The following is a 26,210-nucleotide window of genomic DNA, read 5'->3' on the forward strand; positions in this document are numbered from 1 at the left end:
ACTTGCTTACTAATATTAATAAAGTTATTTTGACTTTATTATCCTCTTGGAAAATTGACTACAGGAACTATTATTGAAAACTAAATAATTAGTTTTAGATAGATACAGATCTCTATCTAAGATACAAAATATTTTAATTTCATAACATCTTTTACAACAGTTCATATACAATTATGACAAATAAATTAATGTCGAATGTCATAAGATGTGGATAAAACGAAAGAGGTATGTTCCTTCAGGTAAAAGGCGTGATAATATAAATATAAAATTTTACTAAATAAAGCCACTGATTTTTCGTCAATTGTTTTTCGCATGCCCCGCACGGTGTTTATCGACGCGTATATATATGCATTGCGGCAATGGTCCGCGTGTTACCGCACACTACACGTTACACCGCCAATATATCGTGTGTGCGAACGCCAGGGGCAGTCAAAGTGCAATTACAACGCTGCTTATGTCCTGAATTATTCACGAGCGCACTGAAATGTTTAAAATCGGCTGTTAACCGTGTACAGTATTTTGAAAGAAACTGCTGTATTACCAGAAACACCTTATATTTATACAACAAGTCGTATGTTGCTACAGTTACACTCATGTCTTACACTCAATCAAAAGATGATGGTGCGACCTTATCTACCCTACTTTTGTAGTTTACTTCTACTTTTTACGATTTAGTGTAAACTTTTGTTTAGATTTTGGGTTTTTTTTTAAATACATTATGTATTGGATTGTTTATTAAGTTACATTAAGTTATATTAAGGTATAAGTACTACTTAGTATGTAAGTTCATTGTTTTGTTTAGATTAGACCTTTGTTAAGTAACAACATATAGGAAAGAGTGTGAATCCCTAACACAGGTTATATAACTTAAAAGGGATGTACTAAAATGTATATTTAAGACCAGGAACTTAATAAAGGAAATTTTTGTTTTTTGTTTTTTTTGTTTTGTTTATGTCGTATGTTGACCTAGTGGCTTTGACGTGGTTCTCTCAACTGAGGTCATAGGTTTGATCCTCGGCTGTGTACCAGTGGACTTTCTGTCGATCTGACACTAGCTTGTAGGAAAACATCGTGAAGTAACTTTAATCCAAAAATCGACCAGACGCAGAAGGTTGACCATGTACTTTCTTAGAAAGAACAAGAAGGCAAAATCGCAATAGGCTTATGTTAAGTGATGTGGGCCCCTCAACGCCAAATTTGACTATAAAACAATGATCAAAGAAAGAAATGCACTATGAGGCCCGGACCCATTTATGATTTTATTTGTCGAATAGAGGTCAAACGGGCAGGAGGCTCACCTGGTGTTAAGCGATACCGCCGCCCATGGACACTCTCAATGCCAGAGGGCTGGCGAGTGAGCTGACCGAATTGGTACGCTCTTTGCTTTGGATTGTAGTGCCACTGGATTATTATTATGACCTAACCGTTAAACCATATAATGTTCCAGTGGGATTATAATTATAAAATTACCTGCGTAATTCATAAATAAATCCCACCCCCACAACCTTTTTAGGTGAGGTGATTTCTGAATCGGTTTCATAATCATTTTTTCAACCTAATAGACGTAAGTGATCAGCCTGCTGTGCCTCACACATGTCTTCTTTTTGAGTCTAAGACATGTCAGTCTCGTCACGATGTTTTCCTTCATTGAGCGAATGTTAAATACGCGCATAGAAAGAAAGCCCATTAATGCACAGCCGGGAATCGAACCTACGATCTCAGGGATGAGAGTCGCACGCTGAAGCTACTAAGCTAACACTGCAATTTATTTAATTCAATTCACAACTAATAAAACCATATAATTAAACGCGTCACGCTAAACTAGTATTTTCTTTTAATATCTCGTGTTTATTCAATGCATACGTAGTGTATATTGAGGCCCTGAAGGGCGCGTCACAGACAGAAGGGTCGGCTCAGGTCTACAGCTTGTCTTTTGTCCTCCCCTTCCAACCCCTCTGCCACCCCCTCCCATCTCATACACCGCAATCGAGTGGTGTCCGTACTGAATAGGTAATTGCAAGAAATGATTCCGCGCTCAAACAATCTGCAAACAAGGGCTTGCAAAGGGGTTCTTGTAATAGAAAAATATACTGTTACGGAAGCATCATCATGTCATGAATAATTTATTTATGTAGTTGTTATTTTAAATATCTTAATAATGTAACACAAGCAAGTGAAAAATCTTGCTAAGAATTATTTCGCTTTTTTAATATTTAAAATATGCTAATATATATATTTTTTAGAATTATATATGTTGTAACTTATGGCTAATACCCTGCCAAGTATTGAGTAAATATAGTTACTCTTTTAATGAGACATGGTACAAATACGTTTCCAAGCATCGATTCGTCTATCACTAACGATTTCCTTGCAATACTAAAAAATACAAACATTAAAAAAATATTCTTCGGTGTCGGTGACAATTGCTGGGTCTAATATCCGACTTCTTCGAGCACTTCTTCTTCTACTAGGCTTACATAATATAGTAAGAAATTAACAAATAAAATTACTAAAAATAATGAAATTACAGAATTTATTAACGAAAAATATGTAACCACAAATTCAACAACAACATAATAAGTGACATCTCTAGCGAAAACCCAATAAGCTATCTCATTCGATTTTTAAAAATTTGAGATAGATAGATAGGTAGATATTCGATATAAACGTTTTAAAGACACAAACATGTATATTTTAATATGATTTGTACGGTTTTATATACTTTATTTGGTTTATATTAATTATCAAATATCAACCAAATAAATTTAAACTCAGAGATTGCATGCATGCCACACCAAAAATGAATTGTCTTCGTAGGGTTTGGTTATTGGAATGCAGATAGGAACACAATCTGAGATCGACTGTCACTGATCCCAGATTGTTTTCAATCTGAGATCCGATTCAGACCGTGATTAGTTTTATTGTGTCGGGCGTATATCTAATGCGCGCATCGAAGTCAGCCCGACCATACCGCGCGCCGTGCTTTTATAGCCTGAAAACTAGTTTGGTCCAGTATACTCCACTCATACACTTCACTTGAGTATTTACAGCTTATAATATATAAATTAATCTGACTAACAGCCTGTCATAGTCTACATCTACGTAATAGTCTATAGATTCAGATACATCATAACATAAGTTGTGAGGCATAATAACGACAATACCAATGGGACTGACAAGACAGACAATCTGTAACTAATTGCAATTCAATTATCCAGGGAGTGGGTATTGTTCAGTAATGTATTCAGTGAGAGGACACTGTCGCCTCACCTGCGCTTATAACTATTAACTACAGCTGACACATTATTCACCGGATGTGTATTAGTCCCACCCACATTAACATTGTCATCAATGGATATCATTTTCGTTATAAGGTTTCGTTTTATTAGAAATTTAAATATGGAATAAAAATTGTGCTAATATAGAAAAATCACTATTTTATGGTAATACGGCACTTTAGATGTGAACCAAGAGCCCAGACGTTAGTCAGTTATGCGTAGTTCGTTACTCCACGGTAATGCAATAATCCTTAGCTAAGCAAAGTATTTTTAAAACTTTAGTTTTAACAGAAAGTTTGCGAATAAGAAAGGAAAATAATAGTCGTCGTATTTGATATAATTTGTTCCATATAGCTCTATTGAGTTACCACGAATGAAGTATCATAAGAGGCGAATGTAATCATAATATCCAGACGGTATTATATAGCGAGCCGCATGATTGATGGAGCCTGTCATACTAGGTGAGATCATGATGTCGACTTCGTCAGACACATCTGTCCATCGCTTCATGTCGACCCTTGCGAATAACTTACTTTATTAAAGTACAGTTCACGTACATTATACAAATGCCCTTACTAAACTTTCCGGCGTAACTTGGAAACAAATCGAAGCGTTCATGAATATTCCAGATTTTAATTAAAACATAAAACAACGTAAAGTTTGTAAGCAACTCGGTGTAAATTTCGAATCTCGAGGAAGCAAACGAACAAAACATTGCTGCCTGCCCAAGTCTATACCTATTGTGAGTCGAGATGAGCTACGAATGGTTTAGCGGTTAATTCGTTCAGTCGTTCGTTCAGATGCGGCTCACCAGTCGTCAGATCCCTGCATTGCAGATTGATAAAAGATTTTAAACTCGGCTTCTAAGCGAATTAAATCTGAGAGCCGTCCTGGGCTCCGTTGAGATGGGAAACGATAAGAACAAAAAAGTTCGGGACCGTATTTTGTGCTATCTACAACACATCTATCGTGTGGTTTGTATTTTGCTTTTGCTCATTAATCAAATGTAAGTGTTACTGAAGATTGTAGTTATGATAGGGCTATTACGCAAGACAACATTTACTTTCGGAGCAACTAATACAACTAACCTAATTCAATAACATACATGTGTGTAAATCTTAATATATATAAATCTCGTGTCACAATGTTTGTCCTCAATGGGGAGTCCAAAGAGTTAAACCACTTAACCGATTTTAATAAAATTCGCACACCATGTGCAGTTCGATCCAACTTAAGAGATAGGATAGTTTAAATCTCAAATTATAGTCGCAATTTTATTTTATTGCAAATTATTTGTTTATTATTTGATACAATTCTAACAGATGGCGCTGTGTTAAAAGTACCAACGTTTCACAGACACAGACAGCTATCTACCTTTAACATTACAAGTTCTCCTACCGTTTCCCTTTAATAGTTTACTACCATGTAATAACAACAACCTTAGCCACAGCAACGCTTGGCCGAGTCTGCTAGTAGTATAATATATTTTTTGTATTCTCGTTCATCTAATTGGGTTGTGTGCGATTCCCTTGAAAGGCACGGTATGTGTTGTAGACATTGGATTTTATGTTACGACGAGATTATGTTAAAGTTTGGCGTTAGGAAATGGGTTGTCTCACCTTTGATAAGATGCGCGGCGAGCACAAGGGCGGCGGTGAGCGCGTGACGCCGCCACATGCCGCGGCCCACTGTCGCCGCGACACGCTGTTGACAAACATACATTTAGAAATAAAAACACATAAACTTTGATTTTGTTTCCTTTGGAGCATACTTGGGATCAAGTGCACAGGCGCTAATTAAGGATTTAAGTTGATGCCTGGTAGATAGTACCGGTGACCCCAGAGCTGCATGTATCGCAATACAGCGAGGTAATGCCGTCAGCAAAGATATACTGCCACATTCTTTCTCTATTCATTTGTTAATTACTATGTAGGTTAAGAATATTATTATTACTGTATATTCGTGTGTTGGGATTAAGACTATATTTACATTTTAAACACACATATACATCATACTCGAAAACTTCATTTAAATATTTGTATTTGGAAGGGCGTGTCAACCAAAGTTCATAAAGCCATTAACAGTATGCCTGAATACTTTGGATAAAAAAAAATATGTTTTATAATCCGATGCTTTTGATATAAATGTGTTTTTCCGAAATAAATACCGTGCAAATTTCAATATTTCCATCGTTTGTACGAAAATAAAATATCAACAAATACTCGCCAAATACACAGAAATAATTGCATAAAATTCGTTTGAAGATGGTATCTGTACGTATATACATAATATTCAAATCAGAATTAACATTTCACTCGGAGTTCCGAATAAAGAATGAAGGAACACACCGGCGATATGTAAAGTGGACTGGCCGCAACCGGTAATCATGAATGGAAATTAGCTGCCGAGGAAAGTTTGTGGGGTATCGTATGTTCCACTTATTGGGCTAACTTATCGCGTCAATATTATTTGTGGGGCCATAACGCGTTCCATCATGGCTTCTTGACACGTGACGTCACAATTAACTCGTTAAAACGGCGATAGAGACGCCTTTTGGTAACTATTTATTTTATTAACGCACAAATCACTGTAATGACCAGATAACGGCCGCGAGGGTTAATAATAAATTACCTATCATAATTTAGCTATAAAAAGAACAAGGCTATTTCACTTCATTTCTTAGTTCGCTTTTCCGTTCGTTCGCTCGGATTTTCATATTAGTATCGAAATAATTGGTATAAAAAATCATTTTTTCTTCTAGGTACTTCTTATATAAAACATAAATTAACGGCGCTACAATCTCCTTAGGTCTGAGCCTCAGATTTCTGTATCTGTAACATGATCAGTTGTTAATCTAATAGGCAAGTAGGTGATCCTTATGTGTCTCACGCTCGCTCTTGACTTTTTTGGGTCTAAGGCAAGCCATTTCCTTACGATGTTTTTCTTGACCGGTCGGGCGAATGTTAAATGCGCACATATAAAGAAAGTCCACTGGTGAACAGCCGGGGATCGAACCTACGACCTCAGGGATGAGAGTCGCACTTTGATGCTACTAGGCCAACACGACTCCCATATACATATGACCGTAATACAATTGAAACTATTTAACGCTTAAAGTATATTAACCGTCATCCTACACAGACGTAAATTTACCAGGTGGCTATAGCCGTCCTTGATAAATGGTATATCGAATAAAAAAAACATAAAGAAGAAATGATAAGATAATATAAATATATTAGAGTAGCGCTCATTCTCGGCTTCGCTGAATATGATTAAATATGTATTACACATATGGTATCGGCTTTTACGTAGATATTTAAGTTTTTTATAAAACTCTAGTACATTACGTTACTCTATAGTGAAATAGTTTACGCAGGGATTTTGATCGTGAGTAGTGTTGGCTTAGTAGCTTTAGCGTGCTACTCTCATATCTATTCTCGTAGGTTCGATCCCCGGCTGTGCACCAATGGACATTCTGTCTAAAACATCGTGAGAAAACCAGCTAGCCAAACCCAAAAATTCGATGGCTTGTGTCATGCACTGATTTGAGGCGAAATGAGATCGGAGGCTGACCTTTTACTTGTTTATTAGATATACAAATGATCATGAAAGAGATATTTTTAATAGTTTCGGTTATATTATCGAAAATTTGCAAAAACAAATTCCTTCTTTATTTAAACATTCTGCAGCCTTTGCATCAGAGAGAATGCAGGATTTTTATGGTGGTAGAATCATTTTAAACTCTCCCGTAGTTTTGGAGCCAATATATTGTATATAATATCAAACCTTTAATATTTATAATATTAGGGTAGTAAACATAAGTTTACAATCAACAAAAACGTTTTAACATTTTAATATTACTATCCATAAGATGGAAAGTACATAGATAACAATATATATAGATGATGTAGATATATGTACATCAACAAGACAATTAACTGTTACGGCCTTAATCATATTAGACTGATCCATCGCAGGCCTGTTTCTATATTATTACTCGAAAACCGCACTGTAACTATAGTTCAGTCAACTTAACCAGCAGTTAACGACCACTTTGTATATTACTGTTTTGCTTCAATTGAAAACATTTATTCATGACTATTTATGCGGTGGCTTATACTATCTATACAAAGTCCTCATTCCTTTCAATAGTGTAAAAATAGATAATAAATTGTGGTTATAAATCCTTTAGAATTGAATAGGAGTAAAACTTACTTATTTGTTGGTACTATAGCTAATTTATAGCTATGTTATACAATACAGATTAACCAAAAAGGGAATTTAGAAATAAACAAATAATAAAAGTAAATGTCAAAAATTAGAAACAAAAGATGTTTAGAAATTTAAAAATAAACAACAATAAACAGTGTTTACAAAATTTTTAACCTACATAGTAATAATTATTAAAAACTGAAACAATTTTTGTTATTTACAAAACAAATATAATGAAATATTTATTCGAAATGATACATGGTTGGCTATAGTTAAGTGCCAAAGAAAAACATAAATATAACATACATATATATATATTTGCAAGGTATTTACAAGGATTTCTTTGCCATTCTCAGAACCAATGTGAGCACTATTAGCAAAACGTCGAATTGTAATGACGTCTTTATTGGCAATTAAAATGAGTGGTGAAGAGTTTATTGCCAGTTCTTCTCTTCCATTCTATGCTCTTGAACGCCTATGAACTGGCAGTAAATGTAAAATTAGAAGCATTTAATGTACATTTCTTTTTTGACGTTCATAAGTGTACATTATGTTATCTACATGAATAAACGATGAACAGGTACATACGAAGAAATTTTGCTTCCTGTCTGTTGGTAACAATTTAAAATACCAAAATAGCTCCGGACACAAATAGACCTATCCTTGTCCGCCCACATTAGTTTGCAGTGAATCTGACATCAGAAAACTAGCGATTTCCATATTTACTCACCAAAAATAGATTTTTGAGAAACACTGAAATTTATTATAACTTAATTTTAACAAATGATTTATAAAGATACTAGCGGATCCGACAGACGTTGTCCTGTCTACACGTCTTTAATTTCAAAATTTCAATTTTTAATAAGCCATTTTGATGAAAATTATTATTCAAATGTTATGACAATAACTAACGATCCAGCACATGGTCACACACGATATAACACAATGATAACAAAACTTTTTTTAAATTTTGGGACAGACTAAAATTAAAATTCGAATATTATTTAAAATTTGACACTGCGATGGTAGCGCCGTCTGTCGGATCCAATGTAAAACATTCCAAAATCAACAACAACTAATAAATTGAAAATTAATTAAAAAAACATTGTCCAGCGGACAAAATTGTGAATCTAAACCATTCCCAGATCCCCTTGAACACACACAAAAAATTTCGTCTAAATCGGTCCAGTCGTTTAGGAGGAGTTCAGTCACATACACACGCACACAAGAAATATATATATTAAGATTTATTATAAGATACTTAAAACTGGCATAAAGTTAAAACTATTGTCATCAAAAATTGATATAGATTTTCAGAATAAAAATCGAAAATCGACTACGTTTGGCATTATGATTCAACATCGAACAATGAAGAAAGCATTCGATAGAGTCAATAAGTACCTGCTGCAACTAAAATGCAGCAAATGGCGGAAGGTAGAACAGGTCATGAAGTGCTGGGCGTTTCTCATTTAGGACACCAAACAAATAAGGTCGCAGACTGGAGTAAGCGAGTGTTAAAGATGGATTGGTTGATTCAACTTCACAAATACAGATTCAGTACTAATAATATACTTTATAAGTGAAGTAAACATATAATACTCATTTTAGTACATATGCTTATTATTATAAAGAACATGTTTTTTTTAAAATGTGTGCGTGTACACACGTAAGAAGTGAAACTACTTTATGACCTTATTTTTCGAAAAATGATCTGCTATTTGCAACCTTACAGAAATTGGTTAAATAAAGTTAAATTAGAGAATTTATAAATTAAATAAAAAAAACAAAATATAAATTTTTAAATATATTATATATTTTTTGTAATTTAATTAACTAATTTTTACAGAATGAAAATTAGAATTTAATTACTTATAATAGAATTGTCACTATCATTGTTATCGTTATTGTACATTTTTGTTATTAATGGCGAGATTGAGATGAGATTCGAAAATCTCAACGGAAAAATGTGATGCGTAACCGAAACATGTGACGCGCAACTAAAAAATGTGACGGTAATTTTTATTACAACGCCGATAAAGAAGTTTCACTTAAAAAAATGTAACAATAAAGCTTTATCACAATGACAAGTGGTTATTAACATGTCTAATTGGTTATGGAAGTATTCTACATTACATGATATGTTGATGTTTACCTATATGCCTTTATCCTTAATAATCCATACAAAAAATTTACAAAAGTACAGAAATTACTATTTTATCAATGAAGTATATGCAACGAAAACTTTAAGTAGTTTTTGTATGTGCTTTTTAATACTAATGCAAATTTGGCAAAAAGAGCGACAAAAACTCAAAGGAAATTAGCCCGTACGAGTCTGCTGAAAGAAGGCAGTTTTTCCGTTTGGCTGCAAAGTCGCCGCCGGCCCTCTCTAATTAGCTCCACAAACTGCCGCTATTTGTGACACTACACTACACACTACTAGATTATTCGCTTAACACGTTTCAAACCGAATGTTTTTTATTCATGCTTTTAAATAGTTTAAATGAAAAGAGTTTTTATTTATATTTTATAAGTTTACAAACAATAAATGTACCACGATGTAAGTTAAGTTGACACAATATTGGCTAATTTTTGAGTATCTAATGTTTCAAAATAAAAGATCTGGTTTTTAAAAATGTGAATTTTTAAACCTCTCAATTGAATCACAGGTAGACAGATCGATAGACCTTTTCACAGAACATAGAAATAAAATATCTATTACGCGCTAAAATTCTGAAGTTAAGTTACCTTAAAGATAAAACACATAAATATTATACTTTGCAATGAAAAAGGAACAAATTCAAAATGAAATGAATGCAGTGAAGCCCGGAACGACATTGGAGCGCTACGCCTGTGACGTCACCTGCGCTACGACTGCTACGAACGCTACGAAATTGGATAATGTAACAATTAATAGAATTACATACAAAAAGCGGGTTTTCCGTACATTTGTTTCGAAAAATGTTTCGCGCATTGTTATTATTGTATTCTTTGTCAGTGAACTTATCTTGTTAATTACACATTGACTGCTTTGTTATTACTTAATTGTTCGGATCTGCATAAAAGTTAATGCGGATAAAGTCTTTGTTTCGCGTATCGATTATTTTACATCGTTCCGGATCGCGTATTTAACTGTCAACTATAAAATAGCTATTAATACATTGTCAGTTGTGACATTGGTGACATCGCGACGGGTGAAGTGCAATAACAATGCGAATTACATGAGCAGCAATTACACGGTCCATCGCGTCGCTGTGTACAATATAATGTACAGTGTCGCACGTGTGAGTGTATATCAGGCGAACGGTGCCGGGTGCAGGTTAGTGCTGACGCTAACGTGGGGCCGCCCGCCCTACGCTTGATGTATATTGCGAGCGCCGCACCCAATTTAAGTTTGCTATAAACTTACGACATGTAATATTATTAAGTACAGTAATTATTATCATCTCATTTCGAGGCGAGGGAAGTTGCTTCGTATCGTTGCTGAAATTAATTACAATAGAGTATTTATATTTTAATCTGAGTTTTTAGAAATAATTATGTTAAGTGTGTCAGATCGCTCATCAGTCATCATGATGTATGGGCTCAGTAAAATCAGTGTTGTTGTTAACAACTAAGCCGAGTTAGGCAATTATAAAGTTTAGATTTTCATAGTATAAATTATTTACCTCGTACACTGATATGGTTAACACTAAGCAAGAGTTTAACGGTTAAAAAAAAAATCCTATGTCACTTAAAAACCTTAGTTGTTTAGAACCTGACACGTGTAGATATATGTTAGTTCTATCAAGACAAATGTTCACTCTCTAACATCTTGTTTTATAACCCAATGGCTTAAATAGTATATCTGTTGTTACTTCCCAATTACCAAATGCATATGACAGAAAACTTAACCCAGTGGTGGTGGACGTGAGGTGGACGCACAGGCTGCCCTTCGTATTCTTAGGGCAACTCTGCGCGATATAACAACCAACTTTTTTTTAAAGCTGTCAACGCCTTTGCGAGCCCTTTTTGTTTTCCGGCTAATACTTTGTATCCATTGTTTAAGCATTCAATTTGTTAACATCAGCTGATCTTGCCACTTTGCCCCCTGTTATATATAAAAAACAGATGAAAATCAACAATATTATAGCGTGATGTACGTAACCATTATACTAGGATATTTAAACAAATGGTTTATAATATTTTGACAACACCTAAGGAATGTTTTTAAAATAACATTAGAAATAAAGTAGTAAGAACTCTTTCAGAATATTGAGCAATCTAAATCTAGATTAAATATAATATAATATTAAATTTAATGAGAAAACAATGGAAAATAATAATTTGTTGTAAATTTTAATTTTAACCTATGGAATTCCTGGTTATATTAATAATGTTGTATAAGCTTATTGTAATATTACAATTGCTCACGATATTTCCATATTATGAGCAATGCGTGCAAACTGGCGGCGCTTGATACAGTATCATTACCAATTAAACGAGCCACTTAAGATGCCCGTGTTGCACTGATAGCAGCCTGCATCAACTATTGAATGGTCATTATTGTCTTAGCTTAACTACACTTAGAGAGCAGTGTTGGCCTAGTGACTTCAGCGTGCGACTCTCAAACCTGAGGTCGTAGGTTCGATCTCCGGCTATGCAGCAATGGAGTTTTTTTTATGTGCGCATTTAACATTTGCTCGAACGGTGAAGGAAAACATCTTGAGAAAACCGACATGTCTCAGACCCAAAAAGTCGACGGCGTGTGTCACTTCAGGCTGATCACCTAGATTTAAGAATGATCATGAAACAGATTCAGAAAGCTGAGGCCCAGACGGAAGAGGTTGTAGCGCCACTGATTTTTTTAACTACACTTAATTTTAGAAGGACTTCCAAATGTAATAAAGGTGTATATTTTATAATTATTTGGTAGTTAAAATTTTCATCATTCTAATCAGCATTTTTTTTTAATTTGAATATAGTTCAGTTTTGAGGGTTAGAATCACGGAAATATTGTCTTGTATTTTAGTCTCCGTGTTGTAATTAACATATTTATATGTTAAAAGAAAAAATGGTTTTTAAGGTATTCAGCCATTTTAATTATTACAATTTACAGCTTGAATTTAAAAGTATGAAGCTGTTTTACGGTTTTACGGGTTGATTGAGGTGTTAAATGTCGTGTCGAGGCACTTTCATAAAATTTTAATTCAATTTAACATTTGTAAAATTGTGATTCTCAAACCGGTATCACCGCCTACAGTTCCTTGGTTAAGGTAACAAGTTCCAGTGTTCCAAATTTGGAGAACTTCTTGTCAGGAAAAAAAGTCAATGCTGATGGATCAGTCGAAGCCATTTTAAATGATTTTTTTTTAAACCCAAGTGTTTTTTTTTTGTAAAAAATATTAACTATTACTATGGAAAAAGGGCATAGATAGCAATAATACTTAGTTTGTTCATTAAATATATTCTATAAAAAATATAATTTTCGTTCCTCCCATACAACACACCAATTTCATATGTAAGACCTACTAATTACCGACATGCGATAATAGCTGCATTTTTAGTAAATTAATATGAGCCGCTCTAATTGCATAATTCATGACGTGGTGTACGTCAAAGTGTCGTTGGAATAGGTCGTGAGCACTTCACTAACATTATTCACTAAACACTACATTCACAATTTTAATATCTAGTATGTATTTTTATTATGTACCTAAATTATTATAGTATAGTACGGACTTTAGTACTTACTATACTAACGGACCACGTTGTCCAGTACATACTAAAAAACATCTAATTGTAAATCTACGCGATTCTTTACTGCGAGAATTCGAATTCACCAATATCGGATTACAAATTAAAGATAAAATCATACGCTAACAATCACTCAAAACCTCAAAGATTATCTTACTCTCTACTTATCAATCTTTTATCTGTAACATATTTGCCAACAAAACAATATATTAGTTTGTTTTTTTACTAAACCGTTTAAACGTTCCCTGACCTTCCACACATATTTCAAGATCGAAATAACTCTCATCTGTCCAGCCATCTATGTATTATAATTGCAGGAGAAACCTGCAATCAAGAAAGCTCTCGAGTTATTGAAATTTTCACGAAAATATTGTTTCATTACTTCGTGGGCCGGCAGAACAATTCAGAAGACACGAAGCGAGTGATCCAACCTAAATAGAGATTACAGTATTTTCCCATCAAAAATGTAATATTTATAAAAGAACAGGGAAGGTAAAAGGTTTGAATCGTTTATAGGGGCGGTCCAATCGATCGCTCCCGAGGAAACGATGGTCGGTGTGCGGCTGTCTTCCGGCCTCACGGGTCATCGCTGACACCAATATCCTTTTATTGTATACTTTGAAAGTATTCTTTGTTTGTGGAATATTTTTAGCAAAGGGATTGGAGATCTAATCATTTCCTTCCACGACTCAAAATTTAATTGATTATACTTTTACTGCGTTAGGCAAAAATGATGAGAGTAAATTGGACTTTATTTAGATATAATGCGTTATAATTAAACTTTCAATGTATTAAATACCTTTGTTTCTATTGTCAGAGTCGCTTTTTCTACAGACGTAGATTAATTTTTTTTAAAAGATTTTTATCTTGTCTTGCCAAAGAATAACCTTTAATGCGTTAATAAGTACATACACGTTTCAAAAAAAAAAAAAGGCATATAGATATAATATTAAGCAGGCAACAGTTTAATACTAATCAAAATCTTGTAACTAATTAAAATCAAATTACAGGAGATGCGGTCACTGAGTTGACACTATCTTCTATTCGTCTCATTTGACAAATTTGTGCGGTACAACTTTTTAAAAGGAAATTGGTATGAATTAATTGACTACGCTAGCGTATTACAGGTAGCAAATCAAAATTACTATTGAATAGAATAACGTAACAATGGCGGGTGTCGAGTGGAACGTCTGGGCGATCGCCGACACAATGGGGAATGAGCGGGATTTTTGTTGATCGGAGGCATTTAGCGAAGTTAACAAAGGTATCGGAAACAATCCACACGACAATAGAGCTGCTGTTGCTGACGATTCATCAACTTCCACAGAATAACTCTTTAACGATTACAAAAGCTCCACGATTTATACCATCGACTGCTCCGCGTTTTGTATGTTCACCAATTAAACATTTTAAAACTATCATTTTTTACGAATATTATTTTATTTACTCACTAAAATAACAGACAGCCACAGGATATTTAAGTCTCATTAAATTTCTGCTCAGATTAAAAATGGTTTTAAAGAGTAGAAAGCCCAGCATATACAATAATAGATAAGAACACATGAAAATATAAACATTTAACGGACATACAAGGACAAAGCAATTATAATAACGATTTAAAATGGCGATCGATTTAAGAGGTAAATATATGTGCTATACGTTTCTTTTACGCCTTCCTTAATCCGTCTTTTTGGTAAATATCGGTTATGAAGACTACATTTAGTTTACTATTCATAAGTTTTATTATCTTGGTAAAATAATCACGGATTTCGAAAATTATGCCGAAATTTCGTTGTCTACATATTTTATTAGTAAGTTAAAATAATAAATTGGAATTAGTAAATATATTTCCGTATTTTAAAGACTAGCGATTTAATTACAAAAATACATTAGAACATAATCGTCTAAGAGCTAGCAACGTTTTTGAGAGAGAATTTCAGGTAGGCCAATTTTTAGGTATCCTATCTCTCTCACTCTCCCGCTCGTCATATAGACTATCTATAATTAGAATTTAAACAAGCTATACATAATACTGAACTAAAGTTTTTAAACACACACTATTATTTTTAATTTCATGAAATCGACGTAGATATTGTGTGCAGCGAGTGCACTGCAAATTATTCATAATATCATAAATATCCATTATACAGTGTCAATTACTGTCATTGTCATAATTCAAAATATTGTAATTTGATAGTATGCATGCGAAAACGTAGCTGAATTGAACTAATTGATTCAATGATTATTTATTGGCTGGTAATAAACCTTACCTAGAAATGCAGCCGGTAAATAACGTTTTTCAATACTTCGAAGAAAAATTATCACGACCAAATTAAGGTTTAGTGACTATATATTAAAAAAGAACACTCTATTAGTTTACATAATTAATTATCTATAGTTGAAGACTTTATATGTAATCTTCTTAATATATATAAATCTCCTGGCACGATGTTTGTCCGCGATGGACTACAACCGCGACCGACAAACCGACTAAACCGATTTTAAATTAAATTGGCACACCGTGAGCAGTTTCATGCAACTTAAGAGATAGGATAGCTTAGATCGTTAATTACAGACGTCATTTTATTTTATTGCAAATATTTGTTTATTATTAGATACAACAGATGGCGCTGTGTTAAAAGTACCATCGTTTAATAATATTTAGCTATTAGCATAAGCTATTCCTTCCAAATAAGTTCTCCTACGATTTCCCTTGAATACTCAAATTAGTTTACCACTAAGTAATATAACAAAAACATTAGCCACATCAAGGCTTGGCCGAGTCTGCTAGTTGTATTATAATTTTTGTTTCAACCTATCGGATAATTTCATTTGACGCCTTTGAGTACGGCTTTGTCTTGTTTCTTTGCTTTGTCCGACGAAAACGTTAATAAACTCCTAATATTTCTGAACTATAAACATTAAATTATACGTAGTTTGCATGCTGCATTACACTCGAAACGTTATAATTGGTAACATGAAGCATCGTTACGAATATTTTTTAATAACTTTTAGTATTTACAATTGGAAAAATGTACAACCTTTGATGGGCTTTTATTTGACCGAAAATGTGTGTACATTTTGTGTTGCCTCTGTTTCCGTTATTAACTATTTAAAATAAATAAACAATAAAATGGTAAAGAATGAATAATAAAAACTAAACGTTGGCATATGCAAATACATGCAGTATACGAATTGTTTCGAAACGTAATGCGTGAGAGCTGTCAAAAACTGAATTTGTCACATTGGCATATACGTACTTGACAAAATCGGGAAATGCCGAAAGCACAGATTCTGGCATATTGTTAAAGCTTCGTGCGTAGGACGAAACGACGCTAATCATCATTAGGCCAGTCTCATTCTTTTCTACGTATGAGGAATATTTTTATGTATGTAATAGAGATACGTAAGCAGTGTGGGTTAAAACAGGACGCACTGACAAGGATACGAAAGGGAATGTTCAGGTGGTTTCGCCATGTGAACAAATGAATGAGAAGGGACAAGGTAAAAAGAATACAAACTAGAAACACTAGGGTTGCCTGGAAGAGATCGCTTGTTAGAGATAAGGCCGCCCGTTGCATCCCTTGTAATTTATATATACTGTGTTATTTGTATTTCTTTAGCAACGAAGTGTAAATAAATAAATAAAAAATAAATAAAAAACCCATCACCGATGATCATGCTTGAATGTGAATGTCGATGAAGCGAGAGAGGTATGTCAGAACCATAGCAAGTGGAGATCCGTGGTCTCTGCCTACTCTTTAGAAAATAGCATGGTGAGTAGACTGATTAGACACGGTGCCTTGGGCAGCACAAATCACAAATTAATGATGCCCGTCAAAAATTGATTTGATCGATTGCTATACACTGCGATGACATTTAATAATGTCAATATTGGGATGAAAATGTTATAAATTAATTATTATTTGTTTCAGGTACAAACAAAATGATTACCATAATTAATATTGAAACAACACGTAACAGACGGTATAATTATTTCAATAAATGATTAATACCGATAGGACGCACTCACCCTAACAAAAATACTCAATTAATAACAAAAGCCTACTCACACGCGACCTCGTTATATCAGTCCTTGCATGACTTGGCTTTCTTAATATTTTATCGTGAAAATAATATGCAGTGATTCGAACAATTCCATTCAAATGCAGTGTTTCTTGTATACTGTCTAGCATTAAAAATGCTGTAGATAAAATAGTGCATTATGTTTTCGTTTAGTTTGTTTGAGTTACTGTTTATAAATAAGATGGAGGTATCAAACCTATTCTTTTTTACATGGTTTCCGATAACTATACTAAATAAATAAATAAATTAAGTAAATGTATTATACATGTACACTAATTAAACGTTTTTACTATTGGAATGCAGTGTTTTAACACGTATATTAAAAAATATCTACGCGGACCCCAGAGTTACTTTTTGTATTTATTATGTTACAAATATTTAAACGATACATAATTCTAAGGAATTTGCATGGTTAGGATTTTAATAAGCAACGCAACCCCTATTATCTATACAAATAAAAATAGATATATTCTATTGTAACTGTAAGACGGCTGGACTAATTTGAGTTATTTTATTTTTTCTTAATTTATTTTAAAAATTTAGATATTTTTTTACTACGCGTATATTTTTTTTATGGAATTGGCAAAATAAAGTCGTTTCTTGAGTAATTAGGCTAACTTTAGTTCTTTATATATATATCTATCATACCAAAATGTTCCATATGAAGCACCTAAAAAGAAAAAAGTTTAGAAAATGCTTATTAAGGCTAGATATGTTCGCGGGGGCAACAAGTATATGAAATTAGATACATGAGAAGAGTGATAACCACGTTATAAACACGATACCTGATGTTATAATTTGTATTTATTTAATTTATAACGTTTCTAAGTGTTTCTTTATAAGCTCAGGCAGTGTGGTATCGCGTCACTATAATCGAATGAGCGTAGAGTCACGCAACTCGCGGTTATTAATGACTTATTTTAACGAGCTTACAGCTTTAAGATATCTTGGTATTTGTTAAAGCTATTTCTGAGAAATCTTTTCTTAAGCATGAATAACATAGTGGCATTTATATTAATTTTCTAATTTGCTCATCGAACACTACACTGAAGAATTTAATATATATGATATCGACAACCTTAAGAGGATACGTTATATCCTACGTATATTTAGAAGTTGTAAGGTGACGTCGAAAGGGACCATATCTAACTATCCAAACTACTACTACTTAAAGTCTTGTCTTTCAATGTAGGGGATATGTGCGATGGCAGAGGCCATGGTTGTTTACGATACTACATTCGTATACCTTTTCTCACCTGGCTGCAGGTAAGTAGCAATCATAGAGATGGGTGCCTACTACAGTGAGGTATATAATATAAAATATTGACGGTTTTAACTTACTACATGTAACTAACATGAGAAAGTAAAAATTAAAAATAAATTAGTTGTTGATTAATTAATTACTATTAATTGTAGCAGGCTTATGATGGCAGAGGTTGTTTTCATAAGTTCATGATAATGAAATCAGCTTATAAAAAATTGTTTCATCTAAATAACAGATGAGGGTATATTTTTCTAATCCCGGATCTTAGACTACAAGGGCCAGTTCACTTGCACAGATCCCCGTTAACAAAGTCATTGGGATTGATGGCTGCCTCCGTCACATTATATGTTTGCAGGGTGAGTTCACAGTATTGACATTATGTATTTAATATTGAATTATTAATACACTAAGGATACTGTATATATTTTTGTGAATAAAAAAATAAAATTCAGTAGACTTTCAGAGGCTTCATTACTTTCCTTCAATTTTGAGAAAAGTTTCCGTTAAACTTTAAATTCAGGTACTTGCGTCTCCAATTACCTGTACGCATAAATGAAATACCGGCGCCCCGAGGGAGAGAGCCGTTACTCATATACATGTCATAGCTGAGGGGAAGGGAGAAACACTCTACAGCGGGACCGTCCCCCGTCCCCGGGGACGACTAAACATGTCAGCGCTTGAGACCGGGGTCGCGGGAATATATCGATATTATTTCAACAATATCTGTTACGATCGCATCATAAATCGTCCTCAATTAAACAGCATTCGTGCAAAAGATATGGGTCGGTATTGTTAGAATTGGGTTCGAAGTGGCGCGGCGCAGAAGAGTACTCCGTGCTATGTACTGTGGAGTGTGTGTTGTGTGCCCCAGACACAACACACACTCCACAGTACATAGCATGATTGTTTGCGCGTTACGAGCCGCTATTACCGAACAGCCGCTTGCCTCACATTTTTTCCCTCTGAAATTATTTTTAACGATAAAAATTGTTTGTTTTGTTCTGTAAATAGCGGCCCTCGGGTCAAAACAAACAAATTAATTTTTAATAGTACTTACGCTACGCATTATATAAAACGTTCAGGGAAATATAAAGGTCCTTTGATGTTCTACACTGAGAAAATGTTATCTATAAAAAGCTTTAAATCCAGGTCAAAAGTTAGCTGATAACCAACTTGTTAGGTTCAATACCGGTAACTAAGATAACTTTGTTGTACGGATAAATCGAGAACGGTTCAACTTCGCGCTTCTAAGAAAATTTAGTGTATGTACACGTAATTAAATTACGGAAAAATACACTCTTTTACGTTCGGATATTAACTTTGTCTACCTCCCCTCTTATGTACGTTGGTTATGGACACTGTACAAATGCCTAGGCATTAATTACCCGAATACATTTTTAAATATCGAAACGTACGTTCAATGATTCGATTTGATTGTTGACACCTCTTGGCCAACCAGAGTAGCTTACACGTCGTTTGAGTATTATAGGTAGTCTATTCTATTCTTTATTCTTAATGGCGACTTCTGTGTCAATCACAATTCCGCCAATGTCGCGTTCTAAATATTATCACGGTGAGGATAGATTTGATGGATTAAATTTAATCTATGCAGAGTTATCCAAAACAAAAATGACTTCACAAAAAAGACAACACACACAGATATATAATAATATATTCAAGAGGTTAACATACTACAAGTTATGGAGAGGAGAATCTTATATGTTTAATTTATTAACAGAAAGTATTATAGGTAAAAATATCGTATTTAAGACATGTTACTTAAAAAATGTCTAATGTATTGAAATACTTTTGAATAACAGAAATGCCAAGCGAAAAGGTATATTTAATGAAAGCGCCTATAAAAGTGACGTTGAACAGCCTCGGAGGGTTGCTCATCATGACCCTCGACTCGGCTCTGATATATTTAACGACAATTAAAATTTTCATTTCAATGTTTACCATAAAAAATAAAGTTAACGCGAGTAAATCCAACAGCTCGGTTTTAAGGTAATTGTGATAATTGAATGCTTTAACTGGTTGCGTAAAATTGAATTAAATACAATACAAATATATTATAATAATAAATCAGTGGCGCTACAACCTCTTTTAGGTCTTGGAATTCTGAATCTGTTTCATGATCATATTTTAAATCTGATAGGCAAGTAGGTGATCAGTCTCCAATGACACACGTCGTCGACTTTTTGGGTCTAAGACATGTCGGTTTCCTCACGATGTTTTCCTTCACCGTCCGAGCATATGTTAAATACATGCACATAGAGAGAAAGTCCATTGGTGCACAGCCGGGTAGGTTTGATCCTCGACTGTGCACCAATACAATACAATATTACACTTAACATTCGCTCGAATGGTGAAGGAAACCGTGAAATCACCTACTAGCCTATTACATTGACAGATGATTATGAAACAAATGGCCCACCTAAAAAGGTTGAAGCGCGACACTTCATTTGTTATTATGTATTTGTTAAGTATACGTTCATTTCCATTAAAAATGAAGTAATCAGTGAACCGGCCTTAACCCTCACGTCTCGGTAACGCCGTCGCGACGTTTCGTTATCGTCATACGGCACGCCATTTTATTAATGCAATTTCGCTTACAGTAAAACCTTTCAACTATTAATGTGCACATTCCACGCATCTATAATCTCTACTTTCAACATTTTTAATATATTAATTTTTTGTTTCTTTTTATGGGACTGAACAAGTATGCGAATATAGGTTTCCGGTCTAAATGGGGCACTCTTCTGTATGTATGTGTGATTTTGATCCTCCTGGATTTTGTTATTATGTATATATCTCCCGCGAAATGTACTTTCCAATTAAAATACAGACATTATATAATCGACGGGAAGTTTACGTCATTTAACTAATGTTGAAATGCGTTTAATTATTACAATTTTCTAATTATTCGTTACTACCAATTAAAATGATTAAGCCACATAAAGGAATTACTATATGATGACTATTTTTACTACATTTATCTGAGAAATGTACATACACATGATCAGAAAGAGAAACAGACTGGATTATTAACATTGGACATTTTATGGACTTTCAAGAGACATTGACTGTAACTATTTAAACAATTTGTTTAATAAACTGTTTTTCAATTAGGGAATTGGATTGTTTTTGTCTTTTTAAATCATCTGCCACTAATTCATTAATTAATGTGAGCGCATGTTAGTCTTAAGTGCAAAACAGTGTTAAGTAAAAAAAATAGCAGAACAAAAAGGGAGTGTCTTCCCCAGAATAGAGACTGTAAGTACTGTTATTGAACAGTTTCTTATGTTAAATATCCTTTTTAGGATATCATGTAAAATTAGCTTTCTTTTACCTTTTATTAATGTCTTTGTGCAGAGATAATTTATAAAAAGCGAATAAGTACCTTACTATAAACCAATTATCATTCCTTGTTTGAATTTTCGATATTTTGTTTAATTAAAAAAAAGGAGATATTTTTATAAATGTTGTCGCTATGGTGGATGTAGAAATTGTGATCCATTTTCTTTTAAAAAAAAATAAAAACAGAGATTAGATTGGTTTTTATTATAACTGTTATACGTCATAATACACAGTAAGTAAAACGTGTCATATGATGTTGTGGTATTTAAATTATGTACACATTTACATGAATTAACACGTCTCAGAGGGCATAAATGTATGAAACTGGTGTAAAGCATAATATTTATACCGATATTTTGAGATTTCTCGTTCGATGGCTTTTCTTAATGTGCTCAAACGGGCTCGTGATAAATTACAACTTCAGACATTAATGGACATTATTCTTTCACGGGATTTTTATAGATATTATTTGTTATGTATAACATATACGATGCGGAGATTTTTATAACGTTTGACAATATCAAGTGCCTTGATGTAATTTTATGAAGTCCTGAAGTGTTTAAAGTAGGTTTAGACACGATTTTCATTATAACTTTAATAATCTAATACATTTTTCATGAAAATAAATATCGCACGAGTTTTATATATTATCTGTTCATCCACGTATTATACTCGATATAAAATGTTTCGTCTTTATTACTTTTGTATTTTTAAATTATATTCGCGAGAATTATAAATAATTATATATTTTTTAACACTTCGTTGCATATTAGTATATTATATTCCATCAGATTATAGTGATCATTAAGAAAGCAACGGGCGGTTTTATCGCTAACAAACGATCTCTTCCAAGTGATTTTTGTAAGGAAAATGAATACTTAAGTACTTAAATAATTTGTATATTAAAAATAAAACTAACAGGTTATTTTAAGTTAAGAACCACAGTTAATACTCGGATTTAAAATATGATAAAAATAATCTATTTAAAATTAAAAATATTATACACACGTAAGATTATAGTCACGATTGAGGGAAAAGAAAATGTTTAAGAAGTGTTTTGTAGAATACATTATTGAGTTGCAAAATAAATAACTAAATAAAAATAGAAATGCCATCCCGACATATTTACACTGTCACTTAAAGGATAAATCAAGGAATTCCAAAGTTGAAAAACTTTCTCAAATAATAAATCTCAAGTTCACGAGTTGATGCTGCCGACAGTATCCAGTCACTAATAATGACAACTACAACTCTCTTCGGGCGTTCCTTAGGTTTCTTGTATAGTATTATATATTTTTATTCTGCAAAGAGAATGCTTTATGACATACAAGATAGATTATGTTAAGGATGATAAAAATTATGACAGACAATTAATTATGGGCTAGTGTCACCAAAGGTGTGACATGTGAGACGTTTTTTAAATACGTCTTCACTGAGACATCATGGAACATTCAGCCTAAAGCGATATTTAAATTGACCAATAACACTACTTAGAGTCCCCTTCATAGGGGAAGACACTCTGTTCTTGTGTTTTTTTCACTTAAGTATCACTATTTAGACTAACGGGCATTAACACTAATTCACTAACTCAAATGGTTTTTTTTTTTAATATTCTCACTAGGCGTTGTGTCCAGAAATTAGTATCTTCGACATTCATGTGATGGTGGAGCCTTTGTTTATGGCCTCTTGATATTGGGCTGTAATTTATTATTGTGGCGACGTTGTCTACGTCATCACCATAAGTGTCGCCAACTTTGGAGTATTTAAAGAAAACACTTTTTAGCGGATTGAAGCTTCAATCCGTTAAAAAGTGTTTTCTTTAAATGTGTAAAAGCTATGTTAATACTATGTGCAACTTTGGAGTATTGAAACGATTTTCTCAAGCTTATTTCAAGTTTATAACAACAGAAATGAAATTCGTAATACATTAGATAAATGTACTACGACAGTAAACACTTGAACTAGAATATTTTTCATATACTTATCGTTAGGAAGGAAAAGAATTTTTATGAACACTTATATGATACAATAGTCGAGCCATTATCATACTCCCGGCAGTCAGCGATCCACACACATTAATCCAGCATCGCTATATCTGCAAGTCATTAGGTAAATATATGAAATGCTACGTCGAGATCGCCTCATCACTCACCGCGCTGCGCTACACTGCGCTAGAGCACTTAGAAATTTGAATATTGGCACGCGCTCTTAATAGTTTTGCCAAGATACGAAAATTCCAGCCGGAAAACTAGACAGCATACATTTACTTTTGACGATGTACATTAAAATAGTAGTTTTACTGCTCCGTGTACCGTGATTAAATACCGATTAGCGAGGCTATAACTCGAGCAACTGAATTCTTTACTACATAATAGCTTTGCTTTGAATATTATTATCGCTTGGCTTTTGCTATGAAAATAAATAACGTCGAAACACTATTTCTGATATTAAAATCACATGCTTTACGAGGCTCGTAGCCGTTTGTAGCACGTAGCACCTTGTAGCACGTAGTTGGTCGTAGCAATCGTAGCATCCGATGCTTTAATATTATTTTTTTCTTATTCGAAGCGTGACTGCAGTAACTTGTAATATAACTGATCTCGCTCTAAGATATTGCCCTCGTTATTAACATTTTATTTATGTTTTCTTCTACGATTTAGCCAATGTTTATTTTAAGATAGAAATGAAAACTTACTAATAAAAAAATAAGATAGCTAGATAGTACGCGAAAGGTGTCCTGTGTCTAAGACAAAACTAATAGGACGAAGGATGAGGATAAATTGTGAGGAACATGTAGTCTAGTAGACCTGTATAGTAATTTTATGCTGGGAGTACATTGTCTTCAGATCTAATTATTTAATTAATGTATACAAATATTGTGCATTCTTTTTTAAAAGAGTAAGTGTGGAGTTTCTTGCCTATTCTTCTCCTCATAAAACTAACTTTTGGGGCTACTAGCTTTCTACTATCTTTATATGTTATTTAACGTTCAAAAGTTCCATTTTAGGTGGTCAAATTGGAATAAATGATTTATTTCAATGATTAAATGGTTATTTGAAGTAAAGCAAAATAAAATGAATAAATAGGGCATACGAATTATATTAATTTCAGTTATAATATTAACGTTAAAGTGAAACTGTTTCAATTTTCTGCTATAACATCTCAAAGGCTCGGTAAAGGATGATCTATGCTACTGAGTGGAGTGCAGAGTGGCAGCCAGGACTGCAGTCGCGCCACAAGTTCCCACAAGTTGCCACGAGTGGCGTCGAGGGTCACGGCAAGTGGTGCGACGTGCCTCACGGCCGATTTCACATTTGCTTACATTTCATTATCACTGGTCCCTTTACATTGAAAAATCCTTACGTTTAAATGTACTGTAAGTGCAATGGAGAATTGAGTAAAAATTTGACTGTCAGAAAATATAGCAAGTTTAACTCAAAGACTAACTTAATTAGTATAATCCATAGTATTGTCTTTTAACATGACTTTCACACATTTAAAGAAAACACTTTTTTAACGGGTTGAAGTTATGTATTATTGTAAATTTATGATTATTTAAACATAATTTTAAATTTATCCGACGTTTCGCGTCCTTTACAGCGTGCGTGGTCACGGTGACTGACCCTTTAAATAATTATAAGTTTACAATCAGAGGCGGCTCATCCTAAAGAGCGCTGGTGCAGTGCACTCCCACGAAAATTATATAAATAATCGATCGAAATTTCTTGTATATTATTTAGATACTATCCCTACTAACTAGGTATTTTTTTTTCATTCTACTATGCCTACAGTACTGACAATCAATAGTCTATTTTTCTACGCGTACATTTAGCATCAAGTTGTAACCGAGTGGAGCGCTGGCGAATGCGCTCCTATGAAACGAAGTTTCGTACGATTACTAGCACTGTTTTTAATGAGTGCGAAAGAGAAACATCGACACAGGCCGACGCGTGAAACAAAAGATTTCGTATGAGAAACTATCCTAATCTGGAGCGCCGCTCACGCGCGACGTTGCCGAGCCGTGCGCTCGTGCGCTCCTGCTGCGGCGGCGTTGGTGGCGCGGGGATGCGATGTTGCCGTTCGGATGTAAACAAACAAACGCGTCAATCGGCTCTGTCAATTTCTCAGTTTTTCTTTAAATTAAATATTAAAAAATAGTTTGTGCGCGGTATTTTACAGAATTGTTGAAAATTTTTGTGAACACCCATAAAAAAAATTCACGAGCCGCCTCTGTTTACAATAATACATAACTTCAATCCGTTAAAAAAGTGTCTTAT

At 33.7% G+C, this 26,210-nt stretch overlaps 1 protein-coding gene across 1 annotated transcript in view; it reads right to left on the reverse strand.

The window, feature by feature from the left end:
• The window catches only part of LOC111002717 (hemicentin-2-like), a 57,227-nt gene that overhangs the window by 16,523 nt on the left and 14,494 nt on the right, over positions 1-26,210 (reverse strand). Inside the window, exon 2 of the mRNA XM_022272918.2 lies at positions 4,898-4,982. Within this exon, the coding sequence (XP_022128610.1) occupies positions 4,898-4,955 (58 nt within the window). The 5' untranslated portion in view covers positions 4,956-4,982. The remainder of the gene's footprint in view (positions 1-4,897; positions 4,983-26,210) is intronic.

Source organism: Pieris rapae, chromosome 5 (assembly GCF_905147795.1).
Source record: "Pieris rapae chromosome 5, ilPieRapa1.1, whole genome shotgun sequence".
In the NCBI taxonomy this organism is placed as follows: Eukaryota; Metazoa; Arthropoda; class Insecta; order Lepidoptera; family Pieridae; genus Pieris; species Pieris rapae.